The sequence below is a fragment of the Opisthocomus hoazin genome, chromosome 5 (genome assembly GCF_030867145.1).
Source record: "Opisthocomus hoazin isolate bOpiHoa1 chromosome 5, bOpiHoa1.hap1, whole genome shotgun sequence".
Lineage (NCBI taxonomy): Eukaryota > Metazoa > Chordata > Aves > Opisthocomiformes > Opisthocomidae > Opisthocomus > Opisthocomus hoazin.
In genome coordinates, this window is record NC_134418.1 from 48,393,583 (window position 1) to 48,420,027 (window position 26,445).

General features: G+C 43.8%; 1 protein-coding gene across 2 annotated transcripts in view; it reads right to left on the minus strand.

Moving 5' to 3' along the window:
* CDS1 (CDP-diacylglycerol synthase 1) overlaps positions 1-26,445 on the minus strand; it is a 43,913-nt gene that overhangs the window by 8,282 nt on the left and 9,186 nt on the right. For both annotated transcript variants that reach the window (XM_075421131.1, XM_075421130.1), the window contains exons 3-10: positions 15,723-15,819; positions 11,112-11,209; positions 8,669-8,808; positions 7,168-7,226; positions 4,933-5,015; positions 3,356-3,443; positions 2,205-2,273; positions 1,254-1,406 (exon numbers count right to left, since the gene is read on the minus strand). In XM_075421131.1, the coding sequence (XP_075277246.1) occupies positions 1,254-1,406; positions 2,205-2,273; positions 3,356-3,443; positions 4,933-5,015; positions 7,168-7,226; positions 8,669-8,808; positions 11,112-11,209; positions 15,723-15,819 (787 nt within the window). The remainder of the gene's footprint in view (positions 1-1,253; positions 1,407-2,204; positions 2,274-3,355; positions 3,444-4,932; positions 5,016-7,167; positions 7,227-8,668; positions 8,809-11,111; positions 11,210-15,722; positions 15,820-26,445) is intronic.

A 26,445-nucleotide genomic window follows, 5' to 3' on the forward strand; every position in this document is an offset into this window, starting at 1 on the left:
TTGACTTTCTATAAAGAGTGCTAAAAGCAATTCTCTCCTCAAAATGCTCGTTAGAGCCTGGCAAAAGTACTCCAGAAGTGCATTTGGAACTACCATCTCATTCCCATGTCCTTGCCTTTTATCAAAACACACAATATAGCTGGACACAGTAAGATTTCTCTTTGCTCAGTCCACATCATGTTTTTGTGCAGAAAAATCCTTATTAAATTTGCAATCAACCCCACAGTCCCTGAAGAAACAGTATGTTCATTTGGTACGAAAATGTCAGAGCTCCTTCTAGTTGTAATCTTGTTTCTAAATACCAACAGTAGCCATTAATTACTTTTAGTCTTAAGTTTGGTTGCTACAGTTTCCAGTTCGTGCTTTCTTCTTGTAACATCAACTTCTCTCCTTCAGTGTTACACCCATGTAACCACAGGTAAAGCCCGCCGCCTTCCCTAGTGCTGTGCACTCACCCTCTGCGCTGAGCCACTGCGCAGGCAAGGGGAGTACTGCAGAACCCATTTGTTCTGTGTTTATCCCAGTCACCTCCTCTTTGCCCTAAAGGAAAGATAATGACAGACTGCTTTGTTTCTATTTGGTACTCATTTCCTGTTGGGGTGCCTCTGGACCCTGTCACTCCGTAAACACTTCTTATTACAGTAGGGTAACTGATGACCTGTCCTGGTAGGTAAAGATACAACAGCTCACTTGAAAGAATTTGCGAGCTGGGTGTGAGGAAAAGGGTTGGCAGCGACTGCATTACATGGAACTATTACTGGTACTCCTTTTTCACTCAGCATGGAAGTAATGGTCCTAATGCACAATACACTACGTAATGAAGAAAGTACAAGTCCACTCCCAACAGCAGTTACACACTAGCTGAAAAAGGAATGAAGTTCTACAAGATTACTTAAGCTTGCTTCTAATTCAGGGCATAACAAGTCTTCGTCCACTTTCCACAGAAATTAAAGGTTGTTCTTCAAAAACAGGTTTTTCTGAAAAATGCTTAAGTGACATCCAGTTCCAGCACAATGGAAATAGAGACCACAAGAACACAGGCAGGTTTCCTTGGGTGACTTCAGCAATGCATTTCAATTCCGCTTGGGTGACCATGTCCCCCAGCTGAACAACAGAGAGGCTCATGGTATCAATCCAGTTCTTACTCTTCAAGCCTCACCAGCATTCACATACCTTTCTAAAAAGGTTTAGAAAACCATTTAAGCTGGGAAGTATGATTTCAATTCTAACCAAATCCTTGTTTTTTTCCTTACCCATCCCAACACAGCCTGAAGCAATGGTGGCACAGAGTACTTCTTCATCTGAAAGAGCTCTGAAGGTTCACACTCTGTCACAAATCTGTTGGTTTCACTGTTATATTCCACGGGGCAGATGAAGTACTGATGCTGAGCCAAAAAATAGGAAAACTGAAAAGCAAAACAAGGACTACTGAAATAGGGATTTATTATTACAGTCAAAAATCACACTGTAATGGATGGCTTTGTCCTTGCAAGCTGAGGATAATGAAAATCTTTTTAATAACAAAGAGACCCAGAAAGGAGTAAAATCGGCCTATGTAACCTGGAGAATGCCTCAACAAGGGAGAAAAATGTGGACGTTCAATGTGCTTAGTGATGATTTCCCAACTTGTTTTCCTTTTCATATCTCTCAGATTCATATCTACTGGATGTTTCTGCATTATAAAATCCCAGAATATTAGCCACTCCTCATTTCTTTGCAGTTCACTTCTCCATTAAAACTTGAACTATCGCTTCTACTAAGTTTGGCAGTTATGAGTTCTGCCAACCTTAGTGAAAAATTACTTATCAGAACAGTTATTGTATGCTGTTATTATCTTCTATGCATATCATCAGTGTAAACTACTTCCCAGGAGATTTGTCATTATAATGCATGTCATACTAAAGTACTATTTCACAAAGCATAAATAATGCTATCAATATTCAAAATAGGGATGCAACTAATAGGTAAACCAATTCGAGATATACTAAGAGTACTGGCAAAAATATAACCAATTCAGGAGAGGCGCAAGCCTTGCCTAGCATTTCCAGATAGTTACGAATTTGCAGAATTCTCTAGCCAAAAACAAACTTAACTCTTAGGCTTTCAGCACTTTTAGATGACCGTATTTGTCAGTAATTTTACTTCAAGTACAAACAGGAAGTTGAAGACTGAACCTATACAAGGAAAGTCCCATGGTTACTTACAATAAATCCAAATATAACTGTGGAAAAGAAGCCTCCAATGAACCCTTCCCATGTCTTCTTGGGAGACAGCTAGGCACAAAAGAGATAGCATTAGCCTCATCAATTGTATCACTGAACCCCTTTTTACTCTATTTCTGGACCTTGTTTGTGAAAGTTAAGCTCCTAATTGGGTTTTCAAAGGTATGTGTGAAATACTGAACACCAGCAGCTGCACTCACTGAATATGATAAATAGAGGAATATGGCTAGGACCTGTCCCAGGCAAGGAGCGGAAAGTGCCACCGTTGGGTTGGTGCCACTCGGCAGCTTGAGGGAATGGAGAGCTCCCTTCCCATCTGCTGCTGCTGTACAGAGGCTGCTGCCTGCCCTCTGGCCACAGCTGAGCCTGATTACACAGCTGAGCTGCTTCAAGCAGAAGAGTTGGAAACCTGCATGAGCGTGCTATGGCTCTGCTGGAGACCTCTGCTAGCAAGTGTGCATTTAGATAGAGACAGAAGCCTGGGTGTTAGACAGCTACTGCTGGGGACACTCCTCGGGAGACACTAGCTCCCTACATGCAGACTGACAAACTGATACAGCAGATAGCTGGAGGCCTAGAGAGACCAGCGTTGCAAGCTATTTTCCTCAGCAAGTTCCATCACATTTTCAATTTAGGAGCAGTTTAATATCAGAACCAACTAAATACCCAAAAGTTAACACGGCAACATCATGAAAATAATAATTCATGGCTTTCTGAGGGGTCTTGCATATTCTACCAGAACAGGAAGATTACTACTTGAGCCCTTCTCAGTGCTATGTCAATGAGATCAGATAAGGAATAGGTATACATGACCTGGCATCTTATTTCAAATTACAGTTTCTGTACCGTAAGCATGCAGTTAAACCTGTATATGAAATCCAAAAAGGAAACCATTACAAATGATGATGCAATAGGCTCGAACTATATTATACTGTAATGTCAATATTACATTCACATTAATCCCTGTTTCTCCTTACAAATCTTCAGAAACAGGATAGTAAATTTGTTTTTTTAGCAAATATGTGTATCTTGCAGTACAGTGGAAAGATTTTTTGCATTTCTGTTTTTGAACAAGTATCAAAAATGCTATAAATTGTAAAAGCTTGTTAGTGAGGAAGTGCCTAAGTACAAACCTTAATTAATGGAGTTCTGCCAAAGAAGAATCCAAAAATGTAAGCAGTAATATCATTGCAGATAACACTTGAAATTGGAACCAGAAACCTGGAGAAAGACATTAAAGGTTTCATGGAGAAAAAGGAAAGCTGCCCAAATCTAAACACAGGACAGAAACTGAAACAGCAGCCTGCCTTTCTGGGAAATTTTTCTGTAGTATTTAGAAAGAATTATGTTTCATAATGTGTTCACCTAGTTCCCCCATGAGCAGCATATTTAACTGTACTGGTTTTAGTCTTCAGCCAATCAAGACCATTACAGATCCATGTTAGCTGAAGTTAAAATATGATTTTTTGCATGAACTTAAAACGTGAACAGGCTGGCTTTTTCCTATCAGGCTTGAAGACTGGTATGACAGTTAAGAAGAAATCAACAGTTATAAACATGTTAATGTTATTGGTAACATCAAAGCAAGCAAATACTTTGTAAAATTTAATGATACCTAAATGAAAAAAAAAAGTTTTCCTTTTTTTCTTCTTGTCAGTTTGGAGCAGCCTGTGTGAGCTTTCTAAGTGTTCTTTGCATAAAGACAGCATCTGAATTTGTTACTCAAGGCTATTAACCTCTTTTTATTTTTTTTTCCCCATTTTCAAAGTAAGGATGTATTAATAAGCTAAAAGTCAGATTTTGTGATCATCTGCCAAATTGCCTAGCACCAGTAGAAATAAGAAATAGTAGGCTAGCAAGGCAACTAGCTTCAGTTTTTGGCACATGAACATGATCATTATCAAAAGAATATGTTAATACAGACATTGTCAAAGACTTTGGGTTTTCTTTCTAACTATGGGCATGACTTTTCTGCAATAATCTCCCCAGTTGTACATATATCAGGAAAAGAAAAAGGAGAACACGCAGTATTATGTCCTTTGAAGAACACAAATCATGTTCCATGTGCTGCTTCTTTCTCAACTTGTAATTCACCCTGTCTCTAAAGAAGTGGGGGATGGGAAAACACACCCTCTCTTTGAGGAGCGGTTTTACGTAATCAAGTTTAACTGCCTCATCAGAATTGAATATATCACTGGAAATGAGGCACTAAGATGACCCAATAATATCCAAGATTTAAACTCTCAAAATATTTTTTTTTAAGTAATCTGAATTTATCTGAACATTGAAGGTGGCAGGGCAGGTGGCCAGATTGAGGATTTCAATTTAAATGGTCCAACTTCAATAGCTACGAGCAACCTGAAGCTCCCAAGTAATTGAAGAAGAATTGCCGGATATTCATCCATTCAGCAGAATACTATGGAAACAATTTCACCAAGCATGGAAACAATCCCATTCCTTGAAGTAAATGAAGTGGTTGTTCAAAACTATCGGACTTGTGGCTGCCAATTTAGTTACAGAGGTTTCTGCTTCCTCTCCTGTATCCTCTACTTCCTTACTCCCTCCAACTCCCCTTCCAACTAGGCATTAATACTCCTTTAATTTGTGCTGCTTTAACTGTTCCCACAATTATTCCCTAACTAGATCTATGTAAAAGAACCAACATTTCAATGCAACAGATTTACAAATCAGTTTATTACTGTCCCCTTACCAGATCATGCCTTCAAAGAGATTTTGGATGACAAGATGAGATTGAGTTACAGTGATCAGCAAAGTGACATGAGTCCATGCGAACTGTTAACAATGCAACAATTCAACAGTTAGTGAAAACACTGATCCACACACCTTGATAAATACTGGTGTGTCAGCTAGAGAAGCTACTTAGGAGTTCATAGGAAAGACCAGTTCTAGTGATAATGTAAGAGATGTGTGCATACAGTATATCACAAGTTAGCTGGCTTTCTGAAGCAAGGACTGAAACTCTAACAGGTTTCCCTACCACTTACCAACACCCAGAATTTTTTAATGTGCAGTTTAACATCTGATTTAATAAGACATACACCTTCAGCATGAAAGTAGCAAAGAAATGTAAGCAATGTGATATTCTGTATATACATATAACAGACATGTTAGAACTGTAACAATAAAATAGCAATGAACTACTCACGAGAGAGTCATATTACACAGATGTAGATATCTCTCGTAACAGAATACCAGTCCTCTTATGACACATGAAAATTCTCAGGGTTAGTGAAAAAAAAGTGTTAATTTTTATGCACATGGTCATTTAAACAGTCATTTTCCTCAGTATTACTGTACATACTTGGTATTTATTCTGTAGTGACAGTGTACAATAAAGTGGTTTCCAAACAGTTTACCAGTAAAGATTCTACAATAGATTTTATTTTCCAAAAACTTTTGAATCAAGGACTGGTAGTTTTTTCACAAAACACCAAAGTTAAGCACTCTAAATGTCTGGGCAATTTAACATTCAGAACATCCTGCTACTTTAATTCTCTTATCACATATGTTTTCCTACGACAGCCAGCATCTGCTTCTAGTTAAGACAACTCAACAAGGCTGAAAGCAGGGGTGCAAGAACTGACTAAAGTTTTCTGAAAATACTACCTGCTGGTCAATTAAAGTATGTCTGCAGCAAAACTTTTAGTATTTGTACAGTGATATTGGAACACCACCTAAAACCAAATGGCTGCTCTCCTTGTCTGTCCATACACTCTGTTGCCACACAGCGGACACACAGCTTCCCTCTGTTTTACTGCAATTCTTAGATAGTCACACCTCAGTGTGTTCTGGGCAGGCCCTGAGTCATATGACCAACACCACATTTTTTCTGCCTTCTTTCCACAAGGGGAAAAAGAAAAAAAAAAAACATGGAAAATTAGTATGTTTACCTTGTACCAATCTGAAGATAAGGACTTTTTTTGCAGATTAGAAGATAAAGACCACCTCCTAAAAAAGCTGCATCTCCCTGTCAGGCAAGTTCTCCCACAAACGGGGTAAATTTTTTTGAGTAAATTTTTTTTTTTTTTACTCAAACAGGGCTCAGCTAAGTCCTAGTCTAGAATTAGGGATCCTCAATGGTAAAGTGCTACCTAAAGCACTGTAGAAACAGAGGAGTTAACTGCATGCTCAGAGCTTTAGGAAATCTTTAAGGTTCTGCAATGCCCTGACTGCTCAAGTTCTTTAAATACAGGAGCTGTACTGCATTACTGTTTTACTGTTGCTTCTAATCATTCCTATATAGAAGTGGGGGGGCGAGTTCAGTGGGGGTTTGGTTTGGTTTTGGGTGTCTATTTTTACCTGTGATGTTACAGAATCAGTTTTTGACCTATAAGATACATATAATAAAAAGGTTCGTGCTCTTGATTAGGTACTATACTGTTTATTAGGTGCACAAATACAAGAGATGAGAACACTGGTTTCTTTTAATAGATTATGACCTATTGAGGCACAGCAGAGTAGAAGACCAGAACTGCTTTTAAGTGTTACAGAATGAATTTTCCACATACGTGTTAAGATCAAGCTCCTTTCAAAGTACTTCAGTGGGGCCTCTACAAAGTTAACACTTGAATCACAAGAACCGCTTCCCATGCTATGCTGAACTATTTGGCTTCAGACCCGGGTGGTAGGTGCATACTCCTTTCTCCAGGAATCTCTTTTGTATCAGCCTACCGCTAAGGGAAAGGTATCACATACATGCACAGGGCCTCACCAATGACAGCTTGTATTGATGGAAAGGCCACATCCCATAATAAGCTGCAAGGTGGGCAGATACCAAACAGCACAACACTGCTTGATTTCATGTTACTGTTGGTTTAAGCACATTTTCCACATCCCTCTTCCAATATCAATTTATCAATATAGGGGACATGACTGTTTCTAGTGACATTCATAATGTGACCACAGCAAAGTGGGTAATACACACCATGTAAAACTGCAGACGATAATGTTTCTTCACTAAACTCAAAACAAACATGCAGAAGCCTGTAAAACAAAGCAAGTGTAGTTTGTACCATCTTATATTTAGTTACACTGAACCATGATAAACCAGTAATCTTCCCTTGAAGTAACTTTTAACCTCTCTGCTGCTAGAAGTGTTTGCTTGTATTCAGTTGAGTGTACATATACAATTATTCTCATTAGAACACACGATTTGGTTAACAGCAGTAGAGAGCATCCATTCCATTACCTACAAGGTCCCACCATAGACATCAATTTTTAGGGGAGGAGGCCATCTCCTGTAAAAACCACTCAAAAACCAGGTCAACAAGCTGGTTTTGAATAATAAACAGAAATAATTGAAAGGAAAAGACCAGCTTGCCCCTTTCCCCCAGACAGGCATATGGCTGCATGCAATGCAAACGTGAAGTGCAGGCATTGGAGAATTCAACTGACTGAAAGAAACATTCCGGATGGCTAACGAGGGGCTCTGCTACACTCTGCCTCCTGCTTTTGCTCATGACTGGCTTGTCTCATCTCTCCCCTCACCGCCCTTCAGCGGTCACAAGGCGTTAAGTTAAGTTAGGTTCCTCAAACCAAAGCCAGCTGAAAAAGGTCAAGTCTTGCAAAGCTGGTTTCAAGTTTGCGATCTAAGCACCGAGTAGAATTTTTATCTGGTTTAAAAAAAAAAAAAAAAAAAAAAAATCAACAGCAGACAGACTGACAGGTCATCACGAAGATCAGGTTTCTTAGTATAGTCTACAAATATTTGTAGTGTAGCAGTCACCTGTCCCTTAGGCCAATCTGAGTATTCAATTGATTTAATTTTAGGCTAAAGTAAACTGCATTGGTGAGAACACTGTGGACTTTATTTAAAGGTTCACAAAGCAAGACCACACAAGATGGCCAGCTTATGTTTCTTCCTCCTAGAGAAGAGGCTTTTAGAAAGCCTCTTTTTTGTATAGGGAGGAAAATCCATCCATGAGGCAAGCATCTGAATATCTTGCAGACAAAATAAAGCCTCAGGCATTTTGAATAATCAGTTTAAAATATATTGGTAAATTAAGATTTGCTATAGACTTAGCAGAACACTTGCACAATAAAGCATCAATCCAGCACAGCAATTACACATACAAGTCATCTCCACAGGCTGCCAAAATAGTATTCATGTATTCAGCTACTGAGCCTCAGTTCTTCAGTGATCAAAATTAATTCAGGCCAGCTTCTCTTGAGCACTGTTAGCTCAACTTTCTCAACATCATCTACTTGTTTAGGCTTCTTTTTTCTTCTCAGTGAACACAAAATTTATATTCAACTTTTCACAGGAAAAATGGAACTGCGAGCACCTAATTTCCTCAAACATCCGTAGGAAAAAGAAACTGAAAGTGCATAAAGCTGGGAAGCAATTATTTTTTTAAAATCAGGAAATAAGCACAGAAACAAATGCAGCACAAAGTTCTTTCATTTTTGCAATGTCCTACACTTACCTGTTAAATAGAGTGCAAAAGATATAAACCTGTGGTAACGAATTAGGAATTGAAGCTGTTCTCTTCTCTGAACAAATGTAGCGAAGTAATCAGCTACAGTCTCTCCATAAAAGAAGTAGTTCCCACACAGCAAAAAATACCTACAACATACAACCGCTAGCAGTTATTTTAACAAGATGATATATATTTCAGTGTCATTCTTAAAAAACAAAACAAAAATCACAACACGAAAGGAAAAACAGAAGGGTAGAAAAGACACGATAAAAATAAAATTCAGGTATAAATCCATTCTTATACTTCTGGGTCAGTGTCTCCTCTGACAAACTGAGTTTTGTAATTTACTTCTTCTAAAGCAACCACACTAAAAAACCAAACGCATTTTGCAGGATACAGCTAGGAAATTCATTTCATCCTTAACTACAGTATTGAATACTCCACACCTATGCAAGTCCTTTTCTGACATTCTAAAAGTACAGAACAAGTATCTGCTATCATCAATATTGACATAAGCAATTCTTCATATGCTTTTCCTGTATCCTAATAATGGTAGTTTGTGATTTCTGCCTTACAAACAGGAAAAAAGGCACTTGCATAATGAGGTTATAGGACAGTAAATCTGACATGGGACTTGAGGATCTGAATGTAACTGTACTTTTGCCATCTGGCCTGAAGTTTCTCATCTGAAAGAGTTACTTCTGCATGTCCTGCTCCACTCCACCACGCTTTTTGCTTTTTAGCTTTCTTGACCAAGCAGCAATCTTACAGGGTTAGATCCATCAACTAGCTAGTAAGTGCAGCTATTACTACAACATTTTCAAGACAATTTTGTATGAGTAGGTCCACACCCAAGGTTCAACTGAGGTGAAATGACACCTTCAGCCATCTCTTGTTGAAGGATCTTCAGAGAAATTCCTTTCAGTCAAAACAGTCAGTACACAAGTAATTGTCACAGGTTTTCATATAAGTTCTGTTACTCAGCTTGCTAGAGTTAAGTCACAATGGGATCCTCAAATGCCAAGGCAGCACTCAACAAACACCAATAAATAGCAAATCCAAAACCACTAAGAGATGCACCTCTCAGGTCAACGTGCTCTTCAGCTTATTACCAAAGTCATCGAACAGAAGACAAAAACTTGTGATTCAAGACTGGATCTCCGGATAGTCTCAGAGGGATCGGTACTCGTTCTCTTCCCCCGATAGATGTTAACGCTCCCTTTGCAAGGCTTCACAACTCTAAATAAGCCCAACACTTGATGTTCAGACTACTAACAGGATTCTCTCATCTCATTGAAATGTCTTAATATTTAGTCTCAGTGGCAAGATGTGGAACTGAAAGGAAATTTGACGTTAACTGGTGTGGCAATACAGAGGAGTTGATTTTGAGCTCCACATATGAAAGTGACAGTGGTCAACCGCCAAAAGTAGACTAAACATCTCCTCCTCTAAAAATTCTGGCAAGACCGCAGCATCATTCATGTATGAGTCTGCTCTAGCTGTAGATCCAGAAGCCAGGGAATAAAGTAGACAATAGGTCAGTCCCCTGGATAATCCAGGAGTGATCAGAGGGGAACTGATTAGCATTTACAGAAGAGCCAACAGCAGGAATCCACCACTTTACACAGTAAAGTTGCTTGTAGAAGTGAAGAAGCAATGTGACAAGAGACAGGGAATAACCTAGATATTTCAATTCCTTAAAAAACCAAACCCAACACAAAACCAAAATGACACAATATAGGTCATGTCTGAAGAATTATGTCCTTACACACGTTAGAGACTACATGTGTTCAACACCTTCCTGTAATGCTGATTCTAACCAAAAGCCTTTATTTTTCCTCCCAGAACTCAGAAGAAGGGTTCATTTCCCCAGTTCTATCCAGCCTTGTATAAGCTAGACATTGTCACAAGTATCTGGGGATTTGCCAGAAAAATTAATCTCATCTTTTGGCTTTCAGAAGACCCCTTCATACTATATTTACACAATCCTGTGATTAAGGACATGAAAGGATTTAAAACTTGTGTGTCATTATTTTGATTCTCGCTGTGTGTGAAGAGGAGCCTTTAAGGTACCTGTTTTATTTATTTCTTGTACAAGGTTAACAGCCAAAAACAAAAAAAATAAAGCAGTTCAGATAATACATATCAGGTCACTATTTGGCTATGCACATTTTTAGATAGCTTTCACATGCTGAATTCTAACTTAAAGCATATATGCATGCATATATATGTGTACATATATACATATTTATAAAAAGGAAAAAAGCTGAAGTAGTAAAAGGCTGACTTGTCCAAGTTCACAGGTGGAAGACAACCACAGAATGAGAGACAGATGTCAAATTCTATGTCAGCACATGACCTGCAAAGCTATCATACCACCATGACAGGATAGGAAGAACATGAAGATTTACGTTTCGCATCCCTATGAATGTTCTTGCTTGCTACTCACCAGCTGAGGGATCTAAACCATGGTAAATCATACGAGTGGTAGACCCTGTAACCTATAGTAATGATTTCATGGTAACATTTCACTTGGATGCTTAAGACCTAAAACAAAAGAAACAAAAAAACATGTAAATTCATTGCAGTTGTTTCTTAAAGGCAAGTAAGTAGTGCTGCAACCTGCATTGAGGGGAGAAATTCTTCCGAATTCAAATTCTACACAGAAAATGGACAGCTTCAAAGTAAGTCGAAGGAAAACTAAAGCTCCATTTAAAAGCCCCCAAAATCCACAAAACCACTAGGCATGCTGAGAAAAAGCGCACTGGGCTAGCTGCAAGAATATGCTCGTGAAACAAGAAAAAGCTCCTGACTTTTCTTCATTAAAACCGTTTGGCAGTAACAGGTCAAAAATACTTCCTGTAAAGAAGGCTCTTCTATTTCTTTTGGATAAGTTTTATCTTTAAATTTAGTTTAAGAAATATTTACTAGGCCCAACAGAAAAAATTAGCTGTGCAATACGACTTGGACATCCAGGTCTCCCACTTGCAAGCGTCTCATTAAGGGCAATTAGCATTGATGATTAGAAGCAAAGCTCGTCTAACCCAGGTCTGAATGTCACACCTTCCATGGCCTACATTGTATTTTGCTGATCTCACTACTTTAGTGCTTGCCCATGCAAGTCTGGTCCTGTCAGTCTTCAGGCTCCAAAGGACTCTGCCAGTTTTCTCCGACCCACAGTCACCAAGCAGATCACCCTGCCCAGATATCAAACATTGCCAAACACACGTCATCAGTAATCCCGTGCAGATGCAGTAGTAAGAGCCTACCCACACTGACTGCGCAGGTCGGCATGCTAGGTTTTGCAGTATTCTCTTACCACCTGCATTCATGAGTAAATTTCACCTTGCTCAACATGTGAACACAGTTTAAAACAGTCTTACACCACCTCATTGAGTTAATTTTGAAGCTCCTCTATCTCGTGCTCTTTCTTCTGCTTAGCCTACATTACAAAACTTTAATGCTATACACAAGAGAAATGTTAAAGGATTGCACCTTGCAGTGGAAAAGCACACCTGGGTCCAAAGCCATGGAAACTTGTTTCCGTTACCTTAGTAGCAAGCAAATGTAAAACATGCTTCCCAGCTTTTTAGAGCAGTCTCAGGGCTTGTCCTCCAAACTTCACTGGATTACCCTTCCTACAAGTCTCAGCATTTTCAGTCTCATTATTAAGATTTGGTTTTAGCATGACAGCTCTTGTTGAAACATAAGCTATTTGATTCCAGACAAATTAAACAATTCTTGAAAAAATAGGGGTTTTCCCTCCATTCTTCTTTTTTACTTAGTCTCAAATATCAACTTCATGAACAATTTTTTTATGCTAGAAGACAGTTTTTGTTTTATGGCACAACAGAGGAAGAACTCTATTCCAAATCTATACCAACTTTACTTACTTTGTGATTCATCTCTTGATAGCTTTGCCCATGACTGCAGTCTCACAGTATAACATGAATATACTGAATCATGATGCAAATTGATTAGTTTCTTTTTGTTCGTTACCATCACTATCAAGTGTAACAGACTACTAAAGAAAGGATTGCGAAAAAAGTATCCATCTACAATTACCTACACTTTAAAAGAGACTTTTTTGTTGTTTCTTCACACACAAAAAAGAAAATCCTCCACCAATGAAACAATAAATTACTAGCTTGTTACATCAGAAACAATTAATTACTAGTTTGTTATGTCATTCACCTGAAAACAGGAAATATAAACCAGCTTAATTCAGATGTAGAGACTGTAATGAAGATCATAATACTGGTGAAACAGCATTCCAGTCTCTCAAGACAATACAGGAAAAAAAAGGGAGTTTATGACCTTTGGAAGAAGGGGCAGGCAACTCAGGAAAACTACAAATATTTTGTGAGGTTACACATGGAGAAAATTAGAAGGGCCAAAGCCTAACTAGAACTTAATCTGGCTAGTGCCACAAAAAATGTTTCTATAAATACATTAGCAACAAAAGGAGGGCTAAGGAGAATCTCCATACTTTACTGGATGCATGGGGAAACATAGTGACAAAGGATGAGTTACTTAATGCCTTCTTTGCCTCACTCCTTAATAGTAACACCAGTTGTTCTTCAGGTACCCAGCCCACTGAGCTGGAAGACAGGGACGGGGAGCAGAATAATCCCCATAATCCAAGGGGAAATGGTAAGCAACCTGCTACACCACTTAGACACACAGAAGTCCATGGGGCCAAATGGAATCCACCCAAGCGTACTGAGGGAGCTGGCGGAAGTGCTCACCAAGCCATTTTCAATCATTTATCAGCAGTCCTGGATAACCAGGCAGGTCCCAGTTGACTGGACTTTAGCACGTGATGCGCATCTACAAGAAAGGCTGAAAGGAGGATCTGGGGAACTACAGGCCTGTCAGTCTGACCTTGGTGCCTGGGAAGGTTATGGCGCAGACCATTTCAAGTGCCATCACACAGCACATACAGGACAACCAGGAGATCAGGCCCAGTCAGCAGGGGTTTATGAAGGGCAGGTCCTGCTTGACTAGCCTGAACTTCATCTATGACAAGGTGACCCACTTAGTGAATGAGGGAATGGCTGTGGATGTTGTTTAGCTGGACTTTACTAAAGCCTTTGACACTGTTTCCCACAACATTCTTCTGGAGAAACTGGCTGCTCATGGCTCACATGGGTGTACTCATTGCTGGGTTAAAAACTGGCTGGAGGGCCAAAGAGTGGTAGTGAACGGAGTTAAATCCAGTTGGAGGCCAGTCACAAGTAGTGTTCTCCAGGGCTCAGTATCGGGGCCAGTTCTGTATAATATCTTTATCAGTGATCTGGACAAGAGGATCGAGGGCACCCTCAGTATGTTTGCAGGTGACATCAAGTCGGGCAGGAGTGTCGATCTGCTTGAGGGTAGGAAGGCTCGACAGAGGGGTCTGGACAGGCTGGATCGATGGACTGAGGCCAATTGTATGAGATTCAAGAAGGCCAAGTGTCAGGTTCTGCACTTGGGCCACAACAACCCCATGCAATGCTACAGGCTTGGGGAAGAGTGGCCCAGCAGAAAAAGACCTGAGGTATTGGTTGACAGCCGGCTGAACGGGAGCCAGCAGTGTGCCCAGGTGGCCAAGAAGGCCAACAGCATCCTGTCTTGTATCAGTAATAGTGTAGCCAGCAGGAGTAGGGAAGTGATCATTCCCCTGTACTCGGCACTGGTGAAGCTGCACCTCAAGTACTGTGTTCAGTTTTGGGTCCCTCACTGCAGGAAAAATTTTGAGGTGCTGGAGCTTGTCCAAAGAAGAGCAATGCAGCTGGTGAAGGGTCTAGAGAGCAAGCCTGATGAGGAGCAGCTGCGGGAACTGGGGTTGTTTAGTCTGGAGAAAAGGAAGCTGAGGGGAGACCTTATCGCTTTCTACAACTGCTTAAAAGGATGTTATAGCAACGTGGGAGTCGGTCTCTTCTCCCAAGTAACAAGTGATAGGATGAGAGGCAATGGCCTCAAGTTGTGCCAGGGGAGGTTTAGGTTGGATATTAGGAAAAATTTCTTTACTGAAAGAGTGGTCAGGCATTGGAACAGGCTACCCAGGGAAGTGGTTGAGTCACCATCCCTAGAGGTATTTTAAAGACGTGTAGATGTGGCACTTCGCGACATGGTTTAGTGGTGGACTTGGTAGTGTTAGGTTAACGGCTGGACTCCATGATCTTAAGAGTCTTTTCCAACCTAAGTGATTCTGTGAATAAAATCCAAAAGGTGTTTCACAGGAGTCCATGAAAAAAGTAAAAGAACATTTGGATAGTTAAACAAACTTACAGTCAAAAATCAAAGCAGTTACCCAAAAGTACCAATTTCAGCATTTTAGAAGCCACATCCCTGCCTGTTACTTGTCATGACTGGGAAAGATAAATAAACCCATTATTCTATAAAAATACCAGTAATAAAAATGATGGAAAGAAGCAGTAAAGGCTGACTGGGTATGCAGGGTGTATGGTTGTTGTTGTTATTATTTCACTTCATGACCCAAAAATGCACTTTATCTCTATACCTTGGAAAGGCATCTAGCTCCATTCTACAAATAAACCCAAGGCCACAAGGCAGTCCCGTAGAGGAGAAAGGAATTAATGGAGCATGCCTGAGAAAAGTCTTTTAGTGCCAGTCACAGACAGCAGACCAAAACTGCCTGCTTTCCTCAGCTTCAAAAATGAAATTCTTGTGTCTTCCTTTTTTTTTGTTGTGGGGTGGGGTTTTTTGGTTTTGTTTTTTAAAAACAAACCTTAAAGAATGTAACAGCAGGTGATAGGAACTAGGCAAGGAAATGGATGACAGTATTTAGTAAACTTCAAGGCAACAATCATTCAATTTCTTAGAGTTACTTTAATTCCTACTTTAAAAAAAAATTAATTACAGTATGTAAGTAGTCCTTAATCCACAAGGCCCGCTTGTGAATCTGTCCAGCGTTTTTCAAAACTATTTACATTTACACAAATAAGGGACAAATTGCTCTGAATTGTCTGTGCAGTTTGCTTCCAGCTGTCTTATGCATGATGAACAAAAAGATCAAGTAACTCTTGCATGGCATCATGTATTTAAACAAACTTACCAGAAGCATCAGCATAAATGATCCCAGGTATATGATCAGAAAAAACACAGAAATCATAGCTAGAGTGAGAATTCCACGAATCCACCAATTTTTCCATCTATTAAAAAAAAAAAGAGAATAAAAAGCAAGCAATTATAAAAGAAAATACATCACAGAATCACAGAATCACAGAATCACAGAATAGTAGGGGTTGGAAGGGACCTCTGTGGGTCATCTAGTCCAACCCTCCTGCCGAAGCAGGGTCACCTACAGCAAGCTGCACAGGACCTTGTCCAGGCGGGTCTTGAATATCTCCAGAGAAGGAGACTCCACAACCTCCCTGGGCAGCCTGTTCCAGTGCTCCGTCACCCTCAGAGGGAAGAAGTTCCTCCTCATGTTCAGACGGAACTTCCTGTGCCTCAGTTTGTGCCCATTGCCCCTTGTCCTGTCACTGGGCACCACTGAAAAGAGCTTGGCCCCATCCTCCTGACACCCACCCTTCAGATATTTGTAAGCATTTATAAGGTCCCCTCGCAGCCTTCTCTTCTTCAGGCTGAACAAGCCCAGTTCCCTCAACCTCTCCTCGTAGGGCAGATGTTCCAGTCCCCTCATCATCCTCGTAGCCTTCCGCTGGACTCTCTCCAGTAGCTCTTCATCTTTCTTGAACTGGGGAGCCCAGAACTGGACACAGTACTCTAGATGAGGCCTCACTAGGGCAGAGTAGAGGGGAAGGAGAACCTCCCTCGTCCTGCTGGCCACACTCTTCTTGATGCACCCCAGGATCCCATTGGCTTTCTTGGCAGCCAGGGCACACTGCTGGCTCATGGTTAACCTGACGTCCACCAGGACACCCAGGTCCCTCTCCACAGGGCTGCTCTCCAGCAGGTCCGTCCCAAGCCTGTACTGGTGCATGAGATTGTTCCTCCCCAGGTGCAGGACCCTGCATTTGGCTTTGTTGAACCTCATCAGGTTCCTCTCTGCCCAGCTTTCCAGCCTATCCAGGTCACGCTGAATAGCAGCACAGCCTTCTGGTGTATCTACCACACCTCCCAGTTTGGTGTCATCAGCAAACTTAAATGCCACTTCCTTTACTAACTAGACATTAAAGCATATTAGAAATAGTTGGAGTTCCAGAAATTTTCGTGCTCAATAAAACACATAGCAAGAAACACAGAATCAACCAACTATCCAACTAAACAGGATACACAGTAAAAGACATTAAAGTTAGCCACCTTTATTCTTTCCCCATGCTCCCCCGCCTTCAAAGGTAATTTGCAATTAAATGGATCAACCCTGTATTGAAGCTGCTGTGAAAATACATGAGGACCTTCAAAAAGCATCACATAATCAGCAAGATTGATGGGGACTGAGCCCTGTGAAGGCTTACATCTGAAAGAAAGGCTGCAAGGTAAACAGCATGTGATTCTTTGAGGAGTAACAGACAACCCCCCCCCAGGTGATTACCAACTTTCTGTGGAAGCAGAGTAACTATTTTGCTAGGTAAAGGGTTATCTATTGGAAGCAGTCCTGTGCAGTTGTGAGCACTGGAACCAGGACAGGAAAATATGTCACAATGAAGGGTGATGGGTCAAACTAGCTGTACTCTTTTGCCCTTCTACACCTTTGCAGCTGCTTGCGGCTACCTAAGGAAATCAGAACAGAAACTTCTGTTACCATAGATTCACAGAATTATTTAGGTTGGAAAAGACCTTTAAGATCATCGAGTCCAATTGTAAACCTAACACTGCCAAGTCCACCACTAAACTGTGTCCCTAAGTGCCACACGTACACATCTTTTAAATACCTCAAGGGATGGTGATTCAACCGCTTCCCTGGGCAGCCTGTTCCAATGCTTGACAACCCTTTCAGTAAAGAAAGGGTATCGGTTTTGGGTTTGGTTTTTTTTTTGTAATTTCTAGAGTAACCAAAATGTTATTTCCCACATCCTCTACACTCCCAAACCCCTGCCCCCAAAGGCCAAACCATAGGAAAAATCAAGAGCTCTGTTCATTTAAAAAAAAAATTAATTAAAGAACTAATCACATGCTCCATTCTGCCGTGAAAATGTTTCTAGTTATCAGTAGTTTGTATTTTGCTGTTAATATTACTGTTCAGTAAGTTTTTCTCCTCTTTTGCCTCTGTGTTTCCCTTCAAGAATTTTGCCTCTAAAAGTACACCGAACCAACTAATCTCAAGTTACCACTAAACACAAAAACCCCTACTGCAGCTTAAAGAAATTCTTTCTAAAGTTTTCCTTTGTATCAGTCTTGTGTTTCATTGCTGCATCAGGGGACATACCTGATTCAAGGGACACTGTCAAGTGTTGCATCATACTCCAGTTTTAATGTAAACTTCAGCTTTATCAATTTGATCTTGAAGACTTTATTTAGAGAATTTTATGAACAAGATTTATTCCTCAACAGGTTAATGACAGCTAAAGCCAGTAACTGGATTTGCCTTAAGTATCAGAACAAAGGCAGAACGGGCTTTTTCACAACAGATGCTTTATATTCCTCTGTGACACGGGCTACTGTCCTGGGTTCGGCCAGGACAGGGTTAATTTTCACCAGAATCCAGGAAGGGACACAGTGTGCAGGCTGACCCCACCTGGCCAAACAGAGCCGGGTATTCCATACCATGTGCCATCATGATGGGTTCTGGTGGGGGGGAGCTGGGCAGCGGGAACTCACTCGCGGCTCGGGAGTACGCGGCGGCAGTCGTGGAGGGCGGCTCTCTGAGTTGTGCGGTTTGTGTTGTGTTTTCTCCTTATCTGTATCATTGTTGCTGTTCCCTTTGTTTGCTGTTCTGTTAAACTGCCCTTATCCCGACCCACCAGTTTCTGCCTGTTTCTTTCCATTCTCCTCCGCACCCCGGCAGGGGGAGAGGCGGCCGGGTGGCACTTTTGTTGCCGGCCGCAGCCAAACCATAACATTAGACTTGGCACCCAGGCATGGGGTGGGGATAATGGCAGGGCTGAGCAGCGGGTGTTAAAACTGCTTTCTTACATTTTCTTAAAATTTATCATACGCATTTACTGTGTTAGTTAAACAGTCGCCGGTAAAAATGTTTTTGACTTTGATCAGATGGCTCTGGTATTTAAATCCATACTTGCTTTATGTGTTCGTTGCTGTGTTGTTTATCATTGCGGGAAAAAGGATCAGGATTATGATTTTACTGTTCTGTACAATATCGACTTATGACATGATAACACCACTGCGCATGAAATTAGGCTTGTATTTGCATGCGGCACTGTGGTCATTTCCATACCTCGGACCCTATGTCTTAGAATTTGTTAATAATCAAACCCAATCTGTGGGGAAAACCGGAGGGGATGCTTTCCCCCACTCTTTAGCCCCTCCTGTCTCCTTCAGTCTGATCCTAACGGCTTTTTAAGAATTTCGAGTACCCCTGGGATGCTCAGGCCAGCGGGTTTCTATTGTCATGCCTCCTGAATGGGTTTCAGGTTTTGTTTAGGGTTAAACAAGTACTTAACAACATCCTGCAGAGACCTGCCCCGGGGCTGGATAGCTCTGAGTGGCTGGGTGTGTGGGACAGCATGGGCAAGTACCTAGGGCAGTGGACACCCCCGCTGTCTTTGAAACTCACCCCTGAACAAGTACAGAATCCGGACAATCTAGTAAAATATCTGCAAAAAGTGTGCTGCCACCCTGGGAACTCCAGAGAGACACAGATCACCGCAACGTGCTGGGGTCCGGCCCATGCCTACCGAGCCCTGTTCAACCTGAAGTGCCCTAAAGGGGCAATGGGGGGAAGCAAAGCGGCAGGCGCTGGGACTGGTGCTGCCCTCCCAGCCGGCCCTGCAGCCCCTCCAGCCCAGCAGGCAGTCACAGCCCCCCCGACTGGCACCACCGCTGCCGCTGCCACAGCTGCAGGGTCTGCCCCGGTTTCCCCAGTGGGCACAGCAGCTGCTCCAGCCCCAGCTCCAGCCACAGGCATCGCGGCTGAGCCCAATGACCAACCTGTGCCAGTAGCAGTCGCCCCCGTAAAACTAAAGAAAGACGCAATGAGAGCAGATCGTTCTGGGAGGGATGACGATGAGCCAGGGTCATCGCGGGAGACAGAGACAGAGATCATCACCCGGTCCCTGTCCCTGAGCGAGCTGAGAGACATGTGGAAAGATTTCAGCCGCCACCCAGGCGAGCACATTGCCACCTGGCTGCTGCAGTGCTGGGATAACGGGGCCAGCAGCTTGGAATTAGAGGGCAAGGAAGCCAAGCAGCTGGGATCCCTGGCCAGGGATGGGGGCATTGACAAGGCCATTGGGAAAAAGGAACAAGTCCTCAGCCTCTGGAGGAGACTTCTGTCAGGCGTGAGGGAGAGGTATCCCTTCAGTGACGATTTTGTATGTTATCCTGGCAAGTGGACCAATATGGAGAGGGGTATTCAGTACTTGAGGGAATTAGCTGTGCGGGAGCTGGTTTACTGTGACACAGACGATGAGCAGGTACCCACAGACCCAGATGAACTCCAGTGCACACAATCCATGTGGAGGAAGTCTGTGCGGAGCGCACCATCCTCATATGCCAATTCACTGGCAGTTGTAAACTGGAAAGGTAAAGAGGCACGAACAGTGGATGAGGTGGCTGTCTGACTCCGGCAATATGAGGAAAGTCTCTCTTCCTCCCTTGTCTCAGCCGTGGAGAAACTGGCCCGGGAGGTCCGGCAAATCAAAGAGAATATGTCCTACTCCCCACCTGTACGGGCCAGGATCTCAGCCATTAGGGGCAAGCGTTTCTCTGCTCAGAAGAGGGAATACAGAGGCTATACACCACGGGACACCCTGTGGTTTTACCTGCATGACCACGGAGAGGACATGAGGAAGTGGGATGGAAAACCCACCTCAAGTCTAGAGGCACGAGTGCGTGAGTTGCGAGGTAAAACAATCACCAAAGGGGATTCTGTTAGGAAAAATGCCGCTCCAGTTTCCAGCAGCCAGCTCTCCAGACCAGGTAGACAGTTTGACCTTGATTCCGATCCTCTGGAGGGGACCTCCAAGTCATTTTTACAGCAGGTGAGCAGCAAATTCTCTGACGAGGATCAGAGGGGCCCTGCCTCCAGCCAGGTGGAGGAAAGGGACAACCGTGTCTATTGGACGGTGTGGATTCGGTGGCCTGGCACATCAGATCCACAAGAGTATAAAGCTCTAGTGGACACTGGTGCACAGTGTACTTTAATGCCATCAGAGTTCAAAGGGTCAGAGTCCATTTGTATTTCAGGAGTGACAGGGGGGTCCCAAGAGCTGAGTGTGTTGGAGGCTGAAGTGAGCCTCACTGGGCAGGAGTGGCAGAAGCACCCCATTGTAACTGGCCCCAAGGCTCCGTGCATCCTTGGGATAGACTATCTTAGGAGAGGGTATTTCAAGGACCCAAAGGGGTATCGGTGGGCTTTTGGCATAGCTGCGGTGGAGACAGAAGAAATTAAACAGCTGTCCATTTTGCCTGGTCTCTCGGAGGATCCTTCCGTTGTGGGGTTGCTGAGGGTTGAAGAACAACAGGTGCAAATCACTACCACAACGGTGCGCTGGCGACAGTATCGTACCAACCGAGACTCCCTTCTCCCCATTCATCAGCTGATCTGTCAACTGGAGAGTCAAGGAGTGATCAGCAAAACTTGCTCGCCCTTTAATAGTCCCATATGGCCAGTGAGAAAATCTACTGGAGAGTGGAGACTGACTAGACTACCGTGATCTGAATGAAGTCACACCACCACTGAGTGCTGCCGTGCCAGACATGCTAGAACTTCAATATCAGCTGGAGTCAAAGGCAGCCAAGTGGTACGCTACAATTGACGGGAGAAAATAGTTCACGTCCTTCTCAAAGCCGGTTTCGCCGTTAAGCGAAGTAAAGTCAAGGGACCTGCACAAGAGATCCAGTTTTTGAGGATAAAATGGCAGGATGGGCGCCATCAAATCCCAATGGATGTCATCAACAAAATAGCAGCTATGTCTCCACCAACCAGCAAAAAGGAAGCACAGGCCTTCCTGGGTGTTGTGGGTTTTTGGAGGATGCACATCCCAAATTACAGCCAGATTGTAAGCCCTCTGTAGCATGTGACCCGGAAGAAGAATGATTTTGAATGGGGCCCTGAGCAACGACAGGCATTTGAACAAATTAAACGGGAGACAGTTCATGCCGTAGCCCTTGGTCCAGTCCGGTCAGGGCAAGATGTTAAAAATGTGCTCTACACCGCAGCCGGGGAGAATGGCCCAACCTGGGCAGAAAGCACCAGGGGAGACTCGAGGTCGACCCCTGGGGTTTTGGAGCCGGGGATACAAAGGATCCGAGGCCCGCTATACTCCCACCGAAAAAGAGATTCTGGCAGCATATGAAGGCGTTCGAGCTGCTTCAGAAGTGGTCGGCTCCTCCTAGCACCACGATTGCCGGTCCTGGGCTGGATGTTCAAAGAGAGGGTCCCCTCTACACATCATGCCACCGATGCTACGTGGAGTAAGTGGGTCACACTGATCACCCAGCGCGCCCGAATGGGAAAGCCCAGTTGCTCAGGAATTCTGGAGGTAATCATGGACTGGCCAGAAGGCAAAGATTTCGGAGCATCGCCGGAGGAGGAGGTGACACGTTCTGAAGAGGCCCCACTGTATAACCAGCTGCCAGAAGATAAAAAACAGTATGCCCTGTTCACGGCTGGGTCCTGTCGCATTGTGGGGAAGCAGCGGAGGTGGAAGGCTGCTGTATGGAGCCCTACACGACAAGTCGCGGAAACTGCCGAGGGAGAAGGTGAGTCCAGCCAGTTTGCAGAGATGAAAGCCATCCAGCTGGCTTTAGACATCGCCAGTCGAGAGAAGTGGCCAGTGCTCTATCTTTACACCGACTCCTGGATGGTGGCCAATGCCTTGTGGGGGTGGCTGCAGCAATGGAAGAAGAACAACTGGCAGCGCAGAGGCAAACCGATCTGGGCTGCCCCATTGTGGCAAGATATTGCTGCCCGGCTGGAGCAGTTTGTTGTAAAAGTCCGTCACGTGGACGCCCACGTCCCTAAGAGTCGGGCCACTGAGGAACATCAGAACAACCACCAGGTGGATCAGGCTGCCGAGATTGAAGTGGCTCAGGTGGATCTGGACTGGCAACATAAGGGTGAACACTTTATAGCTCGGTGGGCCCATGACACCTCGGCCCACCAAGGAAGAGACGCCACATACCTATGGGCTCGTGACCGAGGGGTGGACTTGACCATGGACACCATCACACAGGTCATCCATCAATGTGAAACATGCACTGCAATCAAGCAAGCCAAGCGGGTAAAGCCTCAGTGGTATGGAGGACGGTGGCTAAAATATAAATATGGGAAGGTTTGGCAGATTGACTACATCACACTGCCACAAACCCGCCAAGGCAAGCGCTATGTGCTCACAATGGTGGAGGCCACCACCGGATGGCTGGAAACCTACCCTGTGCCCCATGCCACCGCCCGGAATACCATCCTGGGCCTGGAAAAACAAGTCCTGTGGCGACATGGCACTCCCGAAAGAATTGAGTTGGACAACGGGACTCACTTTCGCAACAGCCTCATAGACACCTGGGCCAAAGAACACGGTATGGAGTGGGTGTATCACATCCCCTACCATGCACCAGCCTCTGGAAAGATCAAGCGGTACAATGGGCTGCTAAAAACCACTTTGAGGGCAATGAGGGGTGGGACTTTCAAAAACTGGGATACTCATTTAGCAAAGGCCACCTGGTTGGTTAACACCAGGGGATCCACCAACCGGGCTGGTCCTGCCCAGTCAAAACCTCAGCGCCCTGTAGAAGGGGATAAAGTCCCTGTAGTGCACATGCGGAACATGTTAGGGAAGACAGTCTGGGTTAGTCCTGCCTCGGGCAAAGGCAAGCCCGTCCGCAGGATTGCTTTTGCTCAAGGACCTGGGTGTACCTGGTGGGTAATGCGGAAGGATGGGGAAGTCCGATGTGTACCTCATGGGGATTTGATTTTGGGGGAGAATAGTCCATAAATAAATTGTATAAAGTTAATTGTTAAATAACCCTGTCACTGTCTGTTATCACTGTTATAATTGTTATATGTTATACCAGTAGTATCATAGTAAGAATCGTCCTGATTAAAGAAGGATGGACTTTTTGATGAAAAACCCAGCAGAGCACGGTGATGATGGGACTGGACCTGGTTTTCAACAACTGGCATCCAGCAACTTCATCGAGATCGACATCTCCAGCCTGCAGACTGTGGGCACGGGCCACACCACATAAATCAGCCGTGAGCTCCGGATGCAGCAAGTGACCGCCCATCACCACACATCACCTCTCCTGCCACGGAAGACCATTACGACAGATGGAGCCCGAAGTCATGGATTAGATCAACTCAACAGACACTTTAGAGTGATGATCCATAGATTAAGGGAATGATATCTGGAGACAGGAGAAGTAGTGGTGATCAATTGGACAATGGAGGACCTGGGCATGACGTAGATGGTATGGAATAAGGGGTGGATAATGTCCTGGGTTCGGCCAGGACAGGGTTAATTTTCACCAGAATCCAGGAAGGGACATAGCAGGCGGGCTGACCCCACCTGGCCAAACAGAGCCGGGTATTCTATACCATGTGCCGTCATGATGGGTTCCGGTGGGGGGGAGCTGGGCAGCGGGAACTCTTTTCGTGGCTCGGGAGCTCGCGGCAGCAGTTGTGGAGGGCGGCTCTCTGGGTTGTGCGGTTTGTGTTGTGTTTTCTCCTTATCTGTATCATTATTGTTCCTGTTCCCTTTGTTTGCTGTTCTGTTAAACTGCCCTTATCCCGACCCACCAGTTTCTGCCTGTTTCTTTCCATTCTCCTCCGCACCCCAGCGGGGGGAGGGGCGGCCGGGTGGCGCTTTTGTTGCCAGCTGCAGCCAAACCATAACAGGTATAGAGTAGCAGCTTGCTCCTAGTGGCATATTTACAGGGAGCAAGACTCCTCTAGAAGAATTCAACTTCCCTTAAGAATAATGTGAAAATACCAAATAGTGTCTTAAGGGTGTTGACAAGTGCAGCCCTGCAAAGACAGCTTCAGTAAGTAAGACAACAAGCTCCAAAACTAGGAAGCCACCTGACAAGTTTACTTTATCCTAACTCTCCACTGGAAAGTTATGGATAGTAATTCCTCTAAAGGCCAAATAGAAAGAGAAACAGTATTTCTGAAAGTTACAGTACAACTTACTCATGTTGTGCATTATAACAATAGCTCCAGTGGGACATTATGGCAACAGCTCTGGTGGGACTGTCAGTTACTAAACTAGCAGGTACTTTTGAATCTAGCATTCATAAAGCACTAAGAATTTAATTTTGCACTCAAAGCACCTTTGTGCAAACACTCCAAGAAAGAATTTCAAGCATGTGAAATAGGAAAGGTTTCGCCTGCACCTCTTAGCTGCAGGCTTTCAGGTATCACCATGCAAGTGCCCTTTGGAACAAGTCCGATTAGGAGACCTGAGACTTCCACAACAATTAGCATGGTAAGAGAACCCTGGAAGTGATAGGAACTAGACACTCCTTGCAGTGTGATGGCAGTAAAGAACATCACATTCTGCTCGCAGCTGGTGCAGTTTAGAAACATGCTTTTTAAAACCTGGGAACAATACATTTGTTTATAGCTCCCAGACATCAGAACAGAAACAGACAACAGATTAGAAAAGGAGCAAGTCAAAAACTTGTAGTTTCACACTACAGCAGAAACTATAGGAGTAGCTATTGAAGATACCTACTGGAGATCAGTTTTTTTACAATGACTTGGCAGTTTTTAATCATAGTCTGGGTTAGAGGTTGTTCTTCTGATTCTTGTAAGACCTACGTTGTGTCTAAAATATACATTGCATATTGCTTGGTTTGTTGTGTTGAGCATAAGGTATGTATAATACATTCATTTTACTAGGTATTTTTTTGGTATGTGATCTTGTTATGGGTTTGCGTGACAAGGTTTTGGTAGCTGGGGTGCTATAGGGGTGGCTGCTGCAAGAAGCTTCCCCCATGTCTGATAAAGCCAGTGCTAGCTGGCTCTAAGACGGACCTGCTGCTGGCCAAGGCCAAGCCAATCAGGGATCACAGAATCACAGAATCACAGAATAGTAGGGATTGGAAGGGACCTCTGTGGGTCATCTAGTCCAACCCTCCTGCCGAAGCAGGGTCACCTACAGCAGGCCGCACAGGACCTTGTCCAGGCAAGGATGGTGGTAGTGCCTCTGTGATAACATATTTAAGAAAGGGAAGAAAAAAAAGCTTGGCAATGAAACGGCAGTATAGAGAGAGGAGTGAGACGATGTGAGAAAGAACTCTGCAGGCACCAAGGTCAGTGAAGAAGGAGGGGAGGGAGGAGGTACCCAAAATGTTGGAGCAGAGAGTCTTCCTTTGCAGCTCATGATGAAGACCATGGCGCGAGAGGTTGTCTCCCTGCAGTCCATGGAGATCCACGGTGGAGCAGTTATCCACCTGTAGCCCATGCCAGAGCAGGTGGATGCCTGAAGGAAGCTGTGACCCTGTGGGGAGCCCGCGCTGGAGCAGGCCCCTGCCAGGACCTGCAGACCCGTGGAGAGAGGAGCCCACGCCGGAGCAGTTTGCTGGCAGGGCTTGTGACCCTGTGGGGGACCCATGCTAGAGCAGCCTGTTCCTGAAGGACCGCACCCTGTGGAAGGGACCCACACTGGGACAGTTTGTGAAGAGCTGCAGCCCGTGGGAAGGACTCACGTTGGAGAAGTTTGTGGAGAACTGTCTTCCATGAGAGGAAC